At 41.1% G+C, this 17,179-nt stretch overlaps 2 protein-coding genes across 2 annotated transcripts in view; both read left to right on the top strand.

Moving 5' to 3' along the window:
• The window catches only part of LOC111347607 (uncharacterized), a 563,268-nt gene that overhangs the window by 294,899 nt on the left and 251,190 nt on the right, over positions 1-17,179 (top strand). The window lies entirely within an intron of this gene.
• LOC148731450 (uncharacterized) lies at positions 4,304-6,353 on the top strand. Its single transcript, XM_088761080.1, has 3 exons — positions 4,304-4,807; positions 5,047-5,192; positions 5,591-6,353. The coding sequence occupies exons 1-3, from the start codon at positions 4,755-4,757 to the stop codon at positions 6,241-6,243; spliced, it is 852 nt and encodes a 283-aa protein (XP_088617206.1). The 5' UTR covers positions 4,304-4,754; the 3' UTR covers positions 6,244-6,353.

The raw sequence follows: 17,179 nt of genomic DNA, 5'->3' as shown, positions 1-17,179 counted from the left end.
GACCACTCGCCTCCCACCACTGTGGCCTGGGTTCAATTCCCGGACCTAGCGTCACATGTGGGTTGAGTTTGTTGATTCTCATCCTTGCTCCGGGGTTTTTCTCCCTCCGCAAAAACCAACATTCCAGGATGTATCCCCAATTAGCTTCAAGCTAAATACCCCTGACACATTAATAAAGTTTATTATTATTACTATTATTATTATTATTTATTAGCAGGGGGCGCGATCGTCCTCCCTTTGTGACGCTTTTTTCTGTCACGCAACATTGATTTTACACCGTTGTGTGACGGAGAAAGCGGATCAAAATCAGGCTTTCTCTAAGATACATATTGAAGTAATGATTAGAATAGAAAATTTCTTTCAACTCACTTGTAAATTCCTTGAAGCTAAAACAAATAAAAATTGAAAAGATTCAGTGACTGTTTAGATCCTTCTTAGTGTTAAGATGTTTAGCATGGAAATGATCGCATACTGCAAGGGTTGATCCTACAAATGGGGTATGTAACATTTTAGTGTGTTTCATGGAGAATTCCGTTGTCTGAAATGTCCCATGTAATGAAGTGGGGGCTACTTTTCAGGAGGTGAACTAACGTGAAAAGTACATTGTTTACCTTTTCGTTTCGTGCTGTAGAGGTGATGGCAGTTTCAACTGAGACAGAGATGAGAGCGGGGTAGTTTTGTTGAGGAGCTCAATAACGGTGTAATTTGTTCTCATGTTACACGAAAACATTTCAGCCGAAAAAATCAAGGATAAGATCCTTGTATTTGTCCTTTAGAGCAATTTCAATCGAATGTCGAAAGTAATTTCACTTTCAGTTCTCATTGGCTCTTGAGAACTTTCCTTTCTTCTGATTGTCTGTTTTAAATCCCTTGATTTGGTTTCTCAGCACTCGATCTGAAAGTGCTCCGATTCAAAATTATTGGAATGTATTCAACAGCTGTGAACGGTCAGGTACAAAACATCAAACATTAAGTTAGAAGCAAGTAATCTGTCACTACTTTTCTATCCATTCACTTTCATCAACATGGCAAGAAGCTCAGTATGTAATAATGAAGATCCACGAGCATCAAATCTTAGACAAATTTTTTCCTCTTAGAAAACGAAAGAATCAATCGAAGTGAACGTTTCCAGTTGAAATCCCAGCGCCCTTAATCTTCACTTAACACTCAAGCAGTCTGTATCCGTGCGATACATTTGTCCTTACATCAGCCAAAGGTCTCTATATAACTCCTGCATTTACCTCCATGGCACCGATAGCTGACTGCAAACTGCCCACTGTAAACATGTGATAACGACGACATGCTGTCGCATAAACCTCATTAAGTGATTTTTTCCATGATATCTCTAATCATTTTTAATAATTACTGTTTCTCTAAACCCTTCTAACATCAAGCGATCTCTCGTCCAGTTCCTCGTTTCCGATAAAACTGTCTTGGTTGCTATAATGTTTTCTGTATACCGCTTTGATCTTGTTCTTTCAATTAATGCATATACAATATTTCACACCTTTGGTTTTCGGGCACGAACAAGAAAAGAAGAAAGGTGTTGTTACTGCAGCATGTTCAGCTTTATCTAAATAATCACGTCTCTCCTCGTTGTTTGCTAAGTAAGAGTACCAAAATCTTAATTACTTTTGTGACATTGTGGTCGCGGGTACGGCGACACACTAGTGACCTTTATATAATTAAAGCTTTCTCAAATTCTGTCACCCTTATCACGTACTTCGTGGCACCTTAATCTAGATCCAGACAATTATCAACTTCTCCATGCGTTCCTTTTTCGGGTTTATCTAGTCAAAGATGATAGGCTTCTGTTTAAAAGCATCAGATAAGCTTTCTTTTTTCTTTCTCCTTGATTACTGTTGAAAGGATTCCCTTAAGTGGAGCGGCGTGCCATTTACGAAAATAGCTCAGAAATAGAGAATTTACACTCAGTTAATCTTAAAAGTGCGACACGGACTGTGTCTTAGTGAGTTTCATGATTTCTTTATGTAAGGACATTTTGTACGGATTTGGTGATTTTCGAGGCCTGGAAATTCAGGGCGAACAGATGTCGGTGACATGATGCGGAGAACAAAGTAGCTCGCAGCGACCGTGATAATTCGCTTTAAATCTAATTCCCTCTCTGTGAGAAGGCAAATTCTGGCGAAAATATTTCTCTATAGACAGAATTCACCTCGAAACAAGCCGCATGAATTCGGATAGGCTCCAAAAAGAAAGAGCAAAAGCATCGAAAAAGCAGTAGATGAGGGGCTCTGACGAAAGGCTAACGCTCAAAACGTCGGCTTTTTAATTCTTTACGGTAGCCAATTTACAATTTCAACTTTCAGTTGATGTTACCAAATTAAGTTGATGTTACTAAATTAAGTTGATGTTACCAAATTAGGTAGAAAATATGGCCGACCCACGGGGAAGAGGGAAAGCCGTCTGGGACATCATCCAATCACAGAGTTTTTTTAAAAGATATAATAAAATTTAAAGAGCTGCGTTTTAACCCAATATGTGGTTTTAACGACGAGCGGTAGAAGATACAGGTTTTCGTCCTAATCCGATCAAAGCAGTCATGACACAATTTTTTTGATGTATAAATTCATCCATAACAGGAGTGATTTCCTATGCGTGCAGGCCAACTTCTTGCTGCCAAGATTTCGCCTTTTAATCATATCACGGGTGACTCTTTTTTTTTGACAAAGTAAAATAATAAGATCAAAGGCAAAACCTGCTAAAAGGCTCCATTGGAATCAATATCTATCCGGTCCCTATCTTGCTTTATTGACAAAAAAAAACTGCATGTTTATCTTGCCAAACGAATTTCAAAAAACACCTTCATTTTGAAAGATAAAACGCAGAAAAGACGACACTTTCAGTTGAAATTCCTTACCCCAGCCAACCAAGGCTCAAATTCTCCACCCCTGGGTACGGACGACAGTCAAATGCCCGTGGTTGCCCGGGGGAAGTTGAAGCTTCAAAATTCTGAACTTCCGTAAAAGCTCAAAGGAAAACCCATTGGGAAAAACGAAACTTTAGTGAATATAAACAGCTGCCTGTTAAAAGAAAAGAAAATGCTTATTAGTAAATTTCGTCGTCGCATTTGGGAATCAAGTTGGATAAATACTGTGTTAAAGTGTACTTAACCTTTCCCCGATCGGAAGCTAATTCCCAAAACTGCGCCCGCGTCACTGATTTAGCGGTTTTAGGAAACCGAACCGAATTTCCTGATTTCTTATTGGCTAGAAAAAAAAGTAATACGTAACAGAAAAGGCAATAAAAAATTACTCTCTGCGCAAACTCATGAAAGTCTCTTCCGGTGTTCACCATTCCTGGCACTGACCAAAATGATCGCGGCTGAACTGGGAACAGTTCAATCTTTGAGGGGGGGAGGGGAGGGGGAGGATAATTGGTGCTGTTATTTAGCATCGCTGAGTAGTTCTAAAAGTTGTATGTTATTATGACGGCATTATTGGCAATGCACAGAAGAAGATCAATTAAAACATCAGAGTATTTCTAATAACTTATTCAATCCTTCGTACTTCAGTCTCTCCTTAGTCAAATCGATTTAAGGCTCAGAATGATTTGAAATATTTTAGCGACCGGCTTAAGACGCGTTCAGAAATATAGTTTCCTATGAAAGCAACTTCTGAGAGATCAAGCCTGCAATAACAGAAACTGTTAAGTTGATTACTTTCTGTCCACTGTTTTATTTCAAAGTTGTTTCATATATGCTGTAATTTTTCAGTTCATCAGATAGAAACATTTTCTAGACGTGGTCATCAATTTACATATCCGTATGATGCACGATCCTTGCAGTAGATAGCGATATTTAAGCAATAGCGAAAATCAGACCTGAAAAAAATCAGGCCTGTACGGGATTCGAACCACGGTCCGTGGTTCGAATCCCGTGCAGGCCTAATTTTCTTCAGGTCTGATTTTCGCTATTGCTTAAATAGCGCTATCCGACTGCGAGGATCGTGCATCATACGTATTTAATACCGCAGTTCAAAATATATGAACTTCATATATTTTCACTATATCTAATTTACATATCACTAATGATTCGCGAACATGTTCATTTCATGCAGTTACTGCTTGTGAAAAATTTCTCGCAGTCGAAACTTCGAGCCTTATAAAGAACGATATTTTCTTTCAATCGGCCACGCGGAAAAAAGGCATCTACGAATGCCGTTGGTTATTTTTGGTATAGAAAGAGGAACTTAGAAACTTAAAACTTTTCTTTGATTAAGAAGATTCAATCACTGAAAACAAACACGTTTTCAAGGGTGTACGTTTTATCATTATCTCAAATATATAAATATACCTGGCTTAACTATTTCTAAAATTACAAACGAAGTCTGCACAAGATTACCTTGAAAAACAAACTAGGAAATAGCTTGCCTAGACGCTATTAACAAATTTCTCTCTAAATGAATTGTGAACAATTTTGAATTTTTTTCATCGATAGTCATTCTGCGAGAAAAATTATGCGTTTCACAAACTCGCCTAAGGCAAACGGTCTTCTTCAATCGCTAGCTGTCAAAACATCAATACTGTCACAAAAGCCTATAATGATTAGATGACATGGATATTTGAAATTAAAAATAACTGATTACCACGAGTTTTATCTTGTTTCTTTTAAGAATCTAAACTCTTAAAAACAAGTTAGTAGGTTGGAAACATTGCAATTTTAGATTTCAACCATAAGATTGACAGAAAATTCAATTCTAACCAGCGATCGATTCAGGATCCGTGACAATCGAATGATGTTGTTTCACTTGCTGATCTTCTACATCGTTTTATTCTCAGTTTCGGGGTACTATTAACTTTTATACCATTGAATGAATTTTCAGTTTATCCCAGATTTTTGCTGCCATACATCTTACTCAGGAGATATGTAAAACCGACACTGTCATGGTTTTAGAGCGTTTTCACTTTTCATTTGAATTACTGTTTGGTAGTGAAAACCACATAAGAATAGACAAAACAGTTCACATTGCAAAAACTAGGAAACAAATGTTAACAACACTGTTTATTTTTTATCTCCGATACCAGGGGAGTGAATCAGCGACGTTTCAGAGTGTTGGACATGGACGCAAAAGGCAATCTATATCTTTACAAGACGGCGCTACTGTGCAAGAACGAGATAATCAAACGATTGAGAAATGGGTCGTACAGTTTGGCAGAACAGAGCAAAAAAGGTACGAGTTTGCTATCAGTTTTACTTTTTAAAACATCAGTATAAACTTATAAAGACAAGCGAGGTCACCCAGAATGTCGCCGTCTTCTGTGCCTCATACCTTTGCATTGATTTCACATTGTGTCTAGGTTTCTGTCGGCGATTGGAAACTATTTAATTTTGTGTGTATTTTTATCTTGAAAATATTTACGATTTCGGATTGCTTTTTCAGAGTCCTCTTCTTTTATTTCAACACCAAACATTTTTGTTTGACTCAGTCTCGAGTTTCAAGACACACAAGCACCATTTAAGATGCACAAAGTTATTGGACAGGGATTATGCTTCTCAAGAAAAAAATAGTGCATGACAGTGATATCCGTTAGGGATGTTTTTTGATAGTTTCAAGTCTCGTTTTTACAGACTCATTTGGATTGTCCAAGGACTTTGCAGCACTGAACTGCAAGGATATCAAACAGAAATTACCATCAGCTGTGTCAGGCATCTATTGGATAGATCCTGATGGTGGTTCCCATAGCAATGCTTTCCAGGCTTACTGTGACCAACAGACGGACGGAGGGGGTTGGACGCTAGTTTACAGTTACACCTTCACTTCCTACTCGAGCTTTGCTTCAAACCCAAATGCTGTCACCCCGCGTCCATCTTGGTCAACTAAAAGCGCTAACGTTCGAGTGTCCAGAACAGTTCCATTGAGCGAGACTCAGTATGAGGCCATGAACTTTGCATTGTGGCACAGCATTGGTAACGAACTCCTGATCAAGAGCAACATCAACAACTGGCTCGCATGCAAGGAAAGTACTGGTAGCTTGGTGCAATGGAAGGCGGGATCAGTTTCTTGTAAACTGGTGAAGCAGGTTTCTAAACATTGCACTGGAACGGTACCAAAATCCCTGCATCTCTTTAATTCCGGACCTTCCCTCTATGTTGCTAGTAATTATTACTTCTTTGATGGCGACAGAAGGATGAATTGGCCTACCCATGATTCCTGTGGTGCAAATCGACAAAACCAGCTTAAAAATGTACCGAACCCACACGGGAACATTTTTCTCCGTTGAACACTTATGAAAGTCTTACATCGCGTAAGGGTGTATATTCTGTAAGCGACAGCAGTGAAATCTTCCGCTCAGAAGTTTCAAAGCTAATAAAGAAGAGATCTTGATTATAAGATATTAGTGCCTGATTTGTTTTAGGCACCACTTCCCAGCAGTTGGGCAACACTCCCAAGCCTTAACAGTGAGACCTTTGGCAAAGAATTTCGACCTGTAGCGAGACTTCCTTCGTAATGTTTTTAAGCACTGTTCTGGATTATTTCAACCAGCTCTCAAGAGCTTTAGCCGACCCTTTTAAAATTTCTGTCTGAAGAAAGGGAAAAGCACTAATCTTATATTCAAAAATTTATATTAGCAATTATTTGAAAACCCTACACCCAAGGTGTATGTTGAGATAAAAATGCTTAATTTTTTTATGTGCTATTGCAGGAATTTTTCTGAATAATTGTCATTTTAAGAATACTCTTTACAAAGATCATCTGGCTCTCCAATGTGTTTCTTCAAATGATGATACAATGTTAAAGTTTGTCTGCAAAACCGTCTTCCTATGCATGATCACAAACTATTCACTAGCACAGCGGACACTCTCCAGACTCCAAAGGGGTTTGGAATATCAAATTCTCTTGTGTCGACCAATTATGAAAAATACTTTTTAAGAAATTTATGCAGGGCCATACGTTTCACTTGATATTCACTGACCTTCCCTCCCCTCCCTTCCCACACCTTGTCTCAATACGCACCAATGCAACTTCCTTTCTAGTGTTCAAAACCCTATAAGGACATTCGAACTTCCAATTGCTTCAATATCCAAACGGTTTGCTGAATTAATAAGAATTAATACCTTCAAAATGGAAATTTTCTCGGCGAGAAGAACTCATGGGTATCGATATCACTTTGCTTTATTGTAATTTTTCCTTAAACGAAAAAAGGTTACTGTAGCAACGATGTAGCCCTTTAGAAACACCATTCACGCTCGCTTTATTTGCCTGTTATTCTCAAATGACATGTATCTGCCGCAACAGGACTGTAATCCGCGTATTCATAAGTTTAACCCTGAAACTCCAAGAACTGATTAATAGTAATATAATAATAATAATAATTAAATATATATATTGGGCAAATTAACATGTGGATGTGATCAAATACGCATCACAACACTTTTCGAGGGACTTTGATCGGACTGCATCATCAGTTTACAAACAATCGAAGGAAAGTTATTTGAAGATACCCCTCCTCCCCCCAATTCCCAGTAAACAGGCCAGATGACATCACAGTCTTCATTCCACTAATTTATTCTTTTTTTTCTCGTTGCCATGTTCCCACCAAAAACGTAGCTCCAACGTAGCTCCATTTTCTGCTTTTAAAAGCACACACCATCATCATCATCATCATAAACTTTATTTCATCTCGAATTTTAGAGTAGCTTGTTGCAGCTAATATCTCCGAGAAAACATAAAATGGAGATTATATATATATATATATATATATATATATATATATATATATATATATATAGATAATCAGCAAGCACATCTGGACCCTCAAAGACAACAACATCGATCACTTTATTTCCTGGCGCATTCTCTCATCGCACTCACCGTATAACAGCTCAACTAAAAGATGTAACCTCTGCCTCAAAGAAAAATTCCTAATTATCTGCCGGCCCGAACTATCAACACTAAACAAACGTAATGAACTCGTGTCTTCATGCCGCCACAGAAGCAAAGCCCTCCTACGCAACAACTAAACTGTCAATTTCGCGCTGCATAAATTAGACTAGTTAGATCATGCAAATTATATTGTATATAAACAATGGTAAAGTTTATTCTCATTAAATCCCCTGATGAGTGGGCGACCACGAAACAGGTTTGTAGGGATGAACTTGTAGTTTACTTGTCTTTTTCCTCCCACAATATATACTTCGCTCTACTTCTATGTATTGAGCACTGTTCTACGAAAATCAAGTCACACTTTATATATATATATATATTCTTACATATATCTGTACAAGATCTAAAATACTAACTATACTAAACTATACTAAAATACACAGTATTTAGAAATATATATAACATATCAGTAGAAATTAACAGAAAAGTGAAGATAAGCGGGAGCGACTGTACAAAGATACTGCCTTGGATTATCTTTCTAAAGTCTTTAATTGCACTCATGCGGATATAGTCAGGCAGTGTATTCCATAGCTTAGCTGAGAAGTATAAAAATGAATTAAGGCCATAACTAGTTGTTCTAGGTTGTCTAAGTGACAGTATGTAATTACCGCGAAGATTATAAGAAGAGGACCGAAGTGAAAACATACCTCTCATATAAGCTGGAAAATGAGTGAAAAACAGGCTCTTGTACAATAATATAAGGAAATTCTTGATACGCCCATTAGATAAGGAACTAGTGTTGACCTTAGTCAGAAGGCTATCATATGGCGACAAGTAATCCCTAAGTATGAATCTAAGTATTCTCTTATTCAGCGCCTCTAGTTTATCCGTATTCCGCGCCCCGCAAAAGTGCCAAACTGAGGAACAACAATTAAAATGCGGTAAAATGTAAGCTTTGTAAAGCGTAAGTAAGGTGTCCCGAAATCGTAATATAACATTAAATTGTTTATTGATCTTTTTGCATATGTTGGATATGTGACTAGAGAAATCGAGCTTATTATCTATTTCCATTCCGAATATCTCTAATGTGTCCTTTACTGGGAAGGAAAAACTAAAGTCTCTTTCGCCAAGAACGAGATCCTGGTGCTTGCTGTCGTTGACTAACATCCCATTTTCCTGGTACCAATGATTGGCTAACATGACATTGTAGGATATGCATGCGTCTACTGTCGCTGGGTCGGTGTGGGAATAGTATATCTGATGATCATCGGCGTAAGCGTTTAGCCTGGCGCCCTTGACGAAAAACAAGAGATCGTTGATAAAGAAGTTAAATAGCATTGGACCTAACACACTCCCCTGCGGGACCCCACGTTCAACGCTTTTCCAGATGGAGAAGGTGCCGCCTATCTTGACTCTCTGAGATCTACCAGAGAGATAGTTCCTGAGTAGAGCGCCACTCTTGTCATCCATACCGTTGGCCTTGAGCTTGGAAAGAAGGAGTGGATACTGAATAACGTCAAATGCTTTGGAGAGGTCCATAGAGACCACCGCAACGAGCTCACCTCTGCCGCGCATCATCCTCCAATCTTCCGTCAGCCTTAGCAATGAGGTCTCACAATTATGAAGCTTCTTGTAGGCGCTAATGAAATCTGAAAGCATTTTGAGATGGAATTCATGGATCTGCTTGCTAGAAGCTTTTCAAAAATCATGTTCAGAACGGAGAGCACAGTTACAGGCCTATAGTTAACCTTACAAAACTCGTCGTCTTTTTTGAACAAGGGAGTCACAGTGCCCATCTTCCAATTAGCAGGATAAGAGCAGTTTTCAATGGAATGGTTAAAAATGTTTGTGAGAGGCTCAGCAATAACAGATGCAGCGTCTTTGACCAGACGTGGTGGGATCATATCGTGACCAGGCGGTTTACGAACATTGATCTCTTTCAATAAGCTTTCAACCTGAGATTTGCTTGTGCGATGAAAACTGAAGCAAGCAGGTTCATCTTTGCCCCTGTTTTCAAAGATTACTTTAATGCTCAGATGATTAGCAAAATAATTGCCATAATCCTCTTCCTCTCTCAAAGGTACATTATCAGCGATGTGTACAAAGTTTTTCTTAAATAATTCGGCAATTTCTTTTTTGTCAGTAATAATTCTGTCCGTTTCCTTTAAGATAATATCATTGGCTCTTCTTGCTTTTGTATGTAAAAAAAGGGCGAAAAGTAGACCAGAACTCGTGTGGGTTACCAGGCTCTGATGATTTCTTAACAAAGTACCGTTTTATTGCTTTTCACACGAGAGAAGTACCGGTGTTACGTTGAATTTTGTACGCCTCGTAATTTGCAACCGTACGGATGCGCGTGAATATTTTCCACAATTTGTCGCGAAGCCTAATGGCTTTCCTCCATTGTTCCGTCATATATGGCACCTGATTGCCGCGTACCATTGTTCGCTTAATGGGAGCATGCTTATTTATGAGATCTAGAAACAATTGTTCAAATGCATCAACCTTATCATCAAGTTCATCAAAAGCGTCAATAACGTGGAAAGGCAGAGATTGCATGTCACGCACAAAGTTTTCTTGGCTAAAGTTCTTGAAACTACGAAAGCAAATCTTGCGTGAACGAGCCCTTGGTGCCAATGATCGTAGGATTGTGTAAACCAACGAATGATCGCTGATGTGTGCATCCACTAAGCCAGATGCAACTATATTTCTCTTGTCGTTAGAGAGAATTAAATCGAGAGTAGTTTGAGATGTCCTGGCCTTTCGAGTTAGCTCATTAATTAACACAACCCACAATTCTTCTACGGCTCCGACGAAGGGCTAACGCTCGAAACGTCAGCTTTTGTAATCGTTACGGTGGCCAATTTACCATTTCAACTTTGTTGATATATCCAAATTATCTCGTTACTCTCCCCGACGCAGCCCCAAACAGTTTCTTTGGAAACTATCAGCCTTTACACATCACAGTAATTTCGTGAGTGGGTTCTTTAACGTCCCCTGCCTAACCAAATTAACTAATTAATAGATGCAGGAGACTGGACCTACGGTTTATTCGTCCTTATCCGAGAAGACTAGAATGTCTATCTATTTCTTGATATTAAGGAAAGGTAGCGCATTCTCCTCAGTTATTTTAAGACTTTAAGTGTTGTTCTGGCCGGGGCTCGAACCATCGACCTCGACCTCCCGCACAACAGTCCAGCGCTCTAACCAATTGACCTAATCGGGAGGCGGTTAGCTCAATTGGTTAAAACGGTAACTTCTCATTATTTCATTCAAATGAGACTCAGCAAACAGGTAATAAGAATACTCAAAGTTATCAGGTACGTAGAGATTATCTCGATCTAATTTCCAATTCTTGTAACTAATTGACAAGGAAATGTGTAACCGCTACAGGGGAGAATTCACCATCAGATCGTGGGAGTGAAGGGATTAAAACAGTCGATGCAGTTGGCTTAAAGCCAGCTCACATCTTTGATGATTTTTATTGCCATCTCGCCCGGTGAGCAAGGCCTTGCAAAACTGTGAGATTTATCAGGTACGAACTTAAATGTTCCCGTGCGGATTAAGCACATTTTTTACGTAGTTGTTACGCTCTTTTCCACAAGGATCATGAACAGGCCAGCCAGTTGTGCCGCTAGAGTCGAAACGGTAATAGATATGGAAATCAGGGTTCTCACTGGAGCATAGCGTCACTCCTTTCACTATGACAAGTCGCAGCACAGATGGCGGCAAAGTGTCCTTACATGTGTTAGTCACAGGCTTGAAAATTCGACAGTTGATGTCACCTTCGTGCCAGGTAACCAAGCTGCCAGTTCCCGGATGACACCACAGCCAGTTGTTTTTTTTTTTATGTTTAAGGTGGACGGCCGGGCCCCCGATGAAGGGCGTGTGCAATGCCCGCCGACCAACAGGACTAATCCCACCCATGGCTTGCGTGCAATGCCTTAGGGTTAGGGTCCACCAGAAACGAGGGTCGCCAGACGCCAAACTCGCTGGGGAATCGAACCCCACCTCACAGAAACCAAAAATTGGGTACACAGAACTAAAACGAACAAGGACAAACAGACCAGTGCAGTACACCAACAAAGGAGACCAGCACATGGACAACAAAACAAATACTCACGAAAGGCTACTGTGCAGCGCACCAACAAAGGAGACCCAGCACAAGCAGCGGACAGACACACTTACAAAGTAGACAGAACGAACGATACTAGCCCAGTGCAGTGCACCAACGAAGGAGACCCAGCACATGGGTTACGAAACAGATACTAACAATTAGGCTACTGTGCAGTACACCAATGAAGGAGACCCAGCACAAGCAGCACAAAGACACGCTCACTCAAGCAAAAGATCACACGTCACTCAAGCAAAAGAAGAACGAGGCTACTGTGCAGTACACCAATAAAGGAGACCCAGTACGAGCAGCACCGAGACACACTCATTCGAGCAAAAAAGGAAACTAAATAACAACGGGGAGCAGGACTAAATGGAAAAGACAAGGGAGTCGTTTACCACTGAAGCTATGATGCCACGGGCGCCCCACTGACGATGGAAGACGCGACGACGCCTGTCAGACTTGCACCGCCTGAAGGAAATTGGTAAATAAAACTTCAGGCGGGCCTTGATAGAAGCAATCACCGCCACAGCGCCAGGACGAACGTTACGGAAACGGAAATCGTTCCTACTCCGCCAAATACAAAACTTAGAAACATTGAGCAGATAGACAAAGACACGCGGGACAGAAACCAGTTCACTAGAGTTGAAACCAAAGAGGACATGACGTAAAGAGATGGCAGGACACATAGGAAAGAAGGAAAACAGCAAGGACTGGACCCAGGCGAGAACACTCTGAGCAAGTGGACAGTAGAAGAACAAATGCTTGAGTGACTCGACCGTGGGTCCACAAAAACACGAGAGAGGAACAGATAAACCAAAAGAGGAGAGACGCCGGGCGGTGTACAGGACGCCGTGCGCAATCTTCCAATTTAGGTCGATGACACGACGGTCAAGATAAAAGAGGGATAGGGCACGCCACGTGGCAGGCCAGTCAAAGTTGGGATAGATGAATAGAAACTTAAGGACACAATAAGGCTGGACCATGTTCTCAGAGAGAAGATATAGGTAGCAAGACTTGGTAGACATAGTAAGAACGGGAGAACAAACAAGAGGGCATGAAGAGCCGTAGACTAAAGAGTTTTTTGACTTGGCGAAAGCCTCGTCGAGCTTACGCCAGGCCAAAACCAGAGCTTGATAGAAGGGCGGCAAGACCCTGAGGTCGAAACTAAAAGAACGAGAAAACACAACAAGAGGAGAGACACCAAACAAAGAGTTAAACCAAAAGGACATGAGAGCGACCCAACTGGATGGGGAGGAGACGAATCTCCTCACCCATTGACCAAGGAGGGCCCTCACCTTGGACTGAATATTAACCACAGAAAAACCACCAAAAAGGGGAGATTGAACCACGGCCGAACGGGAGACGAGCTCACACATGCCAGACCAGAAAAACGAGAAAACAAGACGGGAAAGCTTCGCCTCCACCCAGGCCGGCATGTGGATAAGAGAGGCCACATACCAAATCCGGGAGAGGGCGAGAGCGTTAATGACTAGGGCCTTGCCATGAAAAGAGAGAACACGAGAACGCCAAGACTTGAGAACACGGTCCACCGCATTAATGCGAGGACGCCAGTTGTCTTCATCAAGGTTACCGGGGCCGACAAACACCCCCAGCACCCTGAGCTTAGTAGGAGACCAGTCAAAAGGAACTGGGGGGTCCGTACGACCCCGCCAACCACCCAACCAGAGACCCTTGGACTTAGAAAGGTTGATCTTAGATCCAGAAGCTAGTTCAAAAAGCTTGTAAGTCTCAAGGGCAGCCAGAATGCCAGAATCAGTGGTAAGGATTAAAGATGTATCGTCCGCGTACTGCGAGATGGGAGACAGTACGGGACACCCATGGAGAGACAGACCCTTGATACGGGGGTCTGCACGGATACTACACGCAAGAACCTCAGACACAAGAACATATAGGAGGGGAGAAAGAGGGCACCCCTGCCGGACACCACGAGAAAAGCTAAAGAAAGGAGTCAGGAACCCATTCACATTGACCGCGCTTTGAACATGAGTATAGAACAAGTCGACCCACGCGACAAAGGAAGGGCCAAAGCCCATGGTGACGAGAGTGGACCGCATGAAGCCCCAATCCACGCGGTCAAAAGCCTTCTCTTGATCGAGGGACAGGATGGCGACAGGGGTGCCAGAAGACTCAGTATAGCTGACAACGTCTCTAAGCAGAGCAACATTTTCTCCGATGAAACGGCCGGGGACTCCGCATGTTTGATCACGGCTGACAACGAGGTGTATTACCCGGAGCAGACGCCCAGCTATGGCACGAGAAGCAAGTTTATAATCAACGTTCAGAAGAGATATGGGCCGCCAATTTTTGGGGTCAAGGCGGTCCCCCTTCTCGAAAGACAGAGTGATGATACCTCTGCGCTGAGAGAGGGAGAGAAAACCAGAGGAAGAGCATTCGTTAAGAACAGAAACAAGATCAGAGCCAACCACGTCCCAGAAACGGAGATAGAATTCCATAGGCAGGCCGTCTAAACCAGGTGCCTTGTTACGAGCCATGCCCTTGAGAGCGACGAGGACCTCTGATGATGTAAGAGGGCCCTCACAACTGTTGGCCTGTCTGCCGAGTTGTTTCCAGTGTGAGAGGGTCATGGCGTTGTAATCTGTTTCATTCATGGGAGCTATTGTTGATTTGCCATCGTAGCCGTGTACTGGCCAATTTGGCCTTAGTGCCACGCGTTTGTAACACTTGTAAAATTATCGTAGTTCTGAACGTATAACTCCAAACTAGAGTCCAGCCTCCTTCATCAGTCTCCATGTTGCAGTAAACCCGAAACGCGTTAGACTAGGAACCACCGATTGGATCTACCCAACAAACACCCGAGGGAGGAGGAAGAGATTGGATATCAGTTTGGTTGAGGAGGTACTCACAAGACTGGACAGTGGAGGATTTTGTTCTCCCAACAAAAATTTCAAGGAAAATTATGCTGGTTATGCGCAATGGTATCATATGGGCGTCTCCTTCTTTTACATTCACCGAGTTCACCCTCCGAGAACTAAACACAGCGGTAAAACGTAAGACATGCGCAAGGGGATCACTTTTTTTATGGCCACGCGCTAATTTCCCTCGCAAAATTTCCAAGGAAAAACAACGTTGAAAAGCTCGGACATGCAAATCTGTAAAGGAAACAAAAGTAAGGGAAAACGAAAACTGGAGACATCTTGTACACAGAGCTGATTTAATCTCGGTTCCAAACCGTTTTACGATTTTGTTTGGAGTTCATTAAGAGAATTACACGGTTTTCACAACTGAGAGTTCTCTCTTGTGTAGAATTTTACGAATTTGCTTTTGACAATCTGAAAGCATGCCATTTGGCAACTACAATGTTCGCTCATGAGCAGACTTTTGACTGCTGTGTTAGAGTATTGTTTAGAATGGGTTAGAATAAGTCTGTGCACCGGAAATCGAAGCGTTTCTCAATCAGTACTCGGTGTTCAGTTCGATTGATAGAGCGGCCAGGTGCCGGTGAGTCCAAGGAAAAACTCATCTCTGGATTTCCCAGAAAGTGACAACAATCCGCAATCGCTAACCTTAAACTCTAAGGGCTGATTATTTACCCGAGAGCTAACCCGAACCGCGGCTTTACATAAGCATTGGGCCCTGCGTATTCTCTAAAAGAGGGTTGTTTTCACTTAATGAATATCCTTCCACTGCTAGCTTTCGGCCCCCTTGACACTGTTCACAAAAATAAATGTTCAAACATTCAACAAAATTCAAGGTAGTTTATTCCGACGCGGTTTTATTAAACAACGGCTAGACTTTGTTTAAATAACCAGTCCCCAGGTTCCAACTCTTTCTTCTCCACATCCACCCATTCCTCATTCTAATTACGCTTCACCCCCACCCCTCATCCCTGGGTTTGTACTGCTCACCCCTCAGTTACATGCTCACCAAGACTTCTTACCACTCTCTTTCGTTTCAGAGCATTAAAGCTCCGCACGAGTTACTCATGAACTTACCACTTTTCGAGAGAGGTCTAGATTTCTTCATCGTTAAGATAATCTGAAAACGAAGTTAAATGAAAAAAGAACTGATACTGTTGTCTGACTTGATAACGAGGCTAGTATATAGATCGTGTAGGGGTGGACTGGGGATTATTGGAATTGTAACAGTTTTAATTTGTTGTCACCTTGCTAGCTACGAGTACTTCTTTTTATTCGTGGCGATGATTCGAGGGCGTATTCTGTAAAGGCGTGATTCGATCATTGAATAACATAATTTAAAACACTAAAATAACATGACCTACTGCCAAAACCACAACACAATAGCTAACTGATAAATATTTTTTTTAACAGTCAGTGAGAAACATTTGAAAAAGACTTTATTCTCTTAAATAATGGACATACCTTTTCTAAATAAAAAGAATCATTATGCTGTATCAACGCGTTAGGAAGACTCTCCTTGTTTTCACCCAAAAGTACACATGTTTTTGTATTTACCAGGAAATTTACACTCGCAAGCGAGCTGAATAGTACACCTTTGTGGAGACGACAGCGAAGAGGCGGTCTTACCTTCCCAAATGGCGTTTTCTTCTAGAAGAAAATCACTTCCTCTTATCTTAAAAAGGGTGCTGTTCTTTTTTGCCACGGTCATTGCTATGATTGAAAAAAAATAGTAGCGAAATCGCCTCACGGGTCTGTGGAAAAAATTAAAAGTAGAAATAATAGTTGTTTTATTTTTGTATTTGAGGTGGACGGCCAGGCTCCCGTGAGGGCGGTGCAATGCCTGCCGACTACTCGTCTAACCCAACCCATGGCGAGAGTGCAAAGCCTTAGGGTCACAGGTTCCACAACAAACTGAGGGTCACAAACTGAGGGAATGTTCTAGAGCAAGCAAATTAGACATTCTTACCCCAAAAAACTTTTTGACCGCAGGAAAACAAAGTCACATTACATTTATAAGAAAAAATATTTAAAAATTTAAATTCCTCGATCCATCTCAATTCGTAACCCGAAACACGAAACACATAGATTCAAATTACCAGTGGAACATTTTTCTAAGTCAATAGCAACGACGTTATTATTATACAGAAAATTCCCTCTAAGAAATAATTAAGTAGACAGGGTTTTAAATAACTACCTTACCATGTTTTTTTTTTTTAACTTAAGTTCTCTTCTGGAATCCATATCAGTATGAACTTTGTGTTACGTCCGCAGTTTTTATTTTTGTGTCCAGTAGTCGTTTTCAATAAGTTTTATGT

The sequence above is a fragment of the Stylophora pistillata genome, chromosome 5 (assembly GCF_964205215.1).
Source record: "Stylophora pistillata chromosome 5, jaStyPist1.2, whole genome shotgun sequence".
In the NCBI taxonomy this organism is placed as follows: domain Eukaryota; kingdom Metazoa; phylum Cnidaria; class Anthozoa; order Scleractinia; family Pocilloporidae; genus Stylophora; species Stylophora pistillata.
This window is presented reverse-complemented; position numbering and strand designations above follow the sequence as displayed.

What these genes read in the sequence shown, in the direction of transcription:
- LOC148731450 (XM_088761080.1), top strand. Translation starts at nt 4,755, where the DNA reads ATGATGTTGTTTCACTTGCTGATCTTCTACATCGTTTTATTCTCAGTT. An exon ending in GTTTTATTCTCAGTTTCGGG is followed by an intron (nt 4,808 to 5,046) that starts GTACTATTAACT and finishes CTCCGATACCAG; the next exon opens with GGGAGTGAATCAGCGACGTT. An exon ending in GGCAGAACAGAGCAAAAAAG is followed by an intron (nt 5,193 to 5,590) that starts GTACGAGTTTGC and finishes TCGTTTTTACAG; the next exon opens with ACTCATTTGGATTGTCCAAG.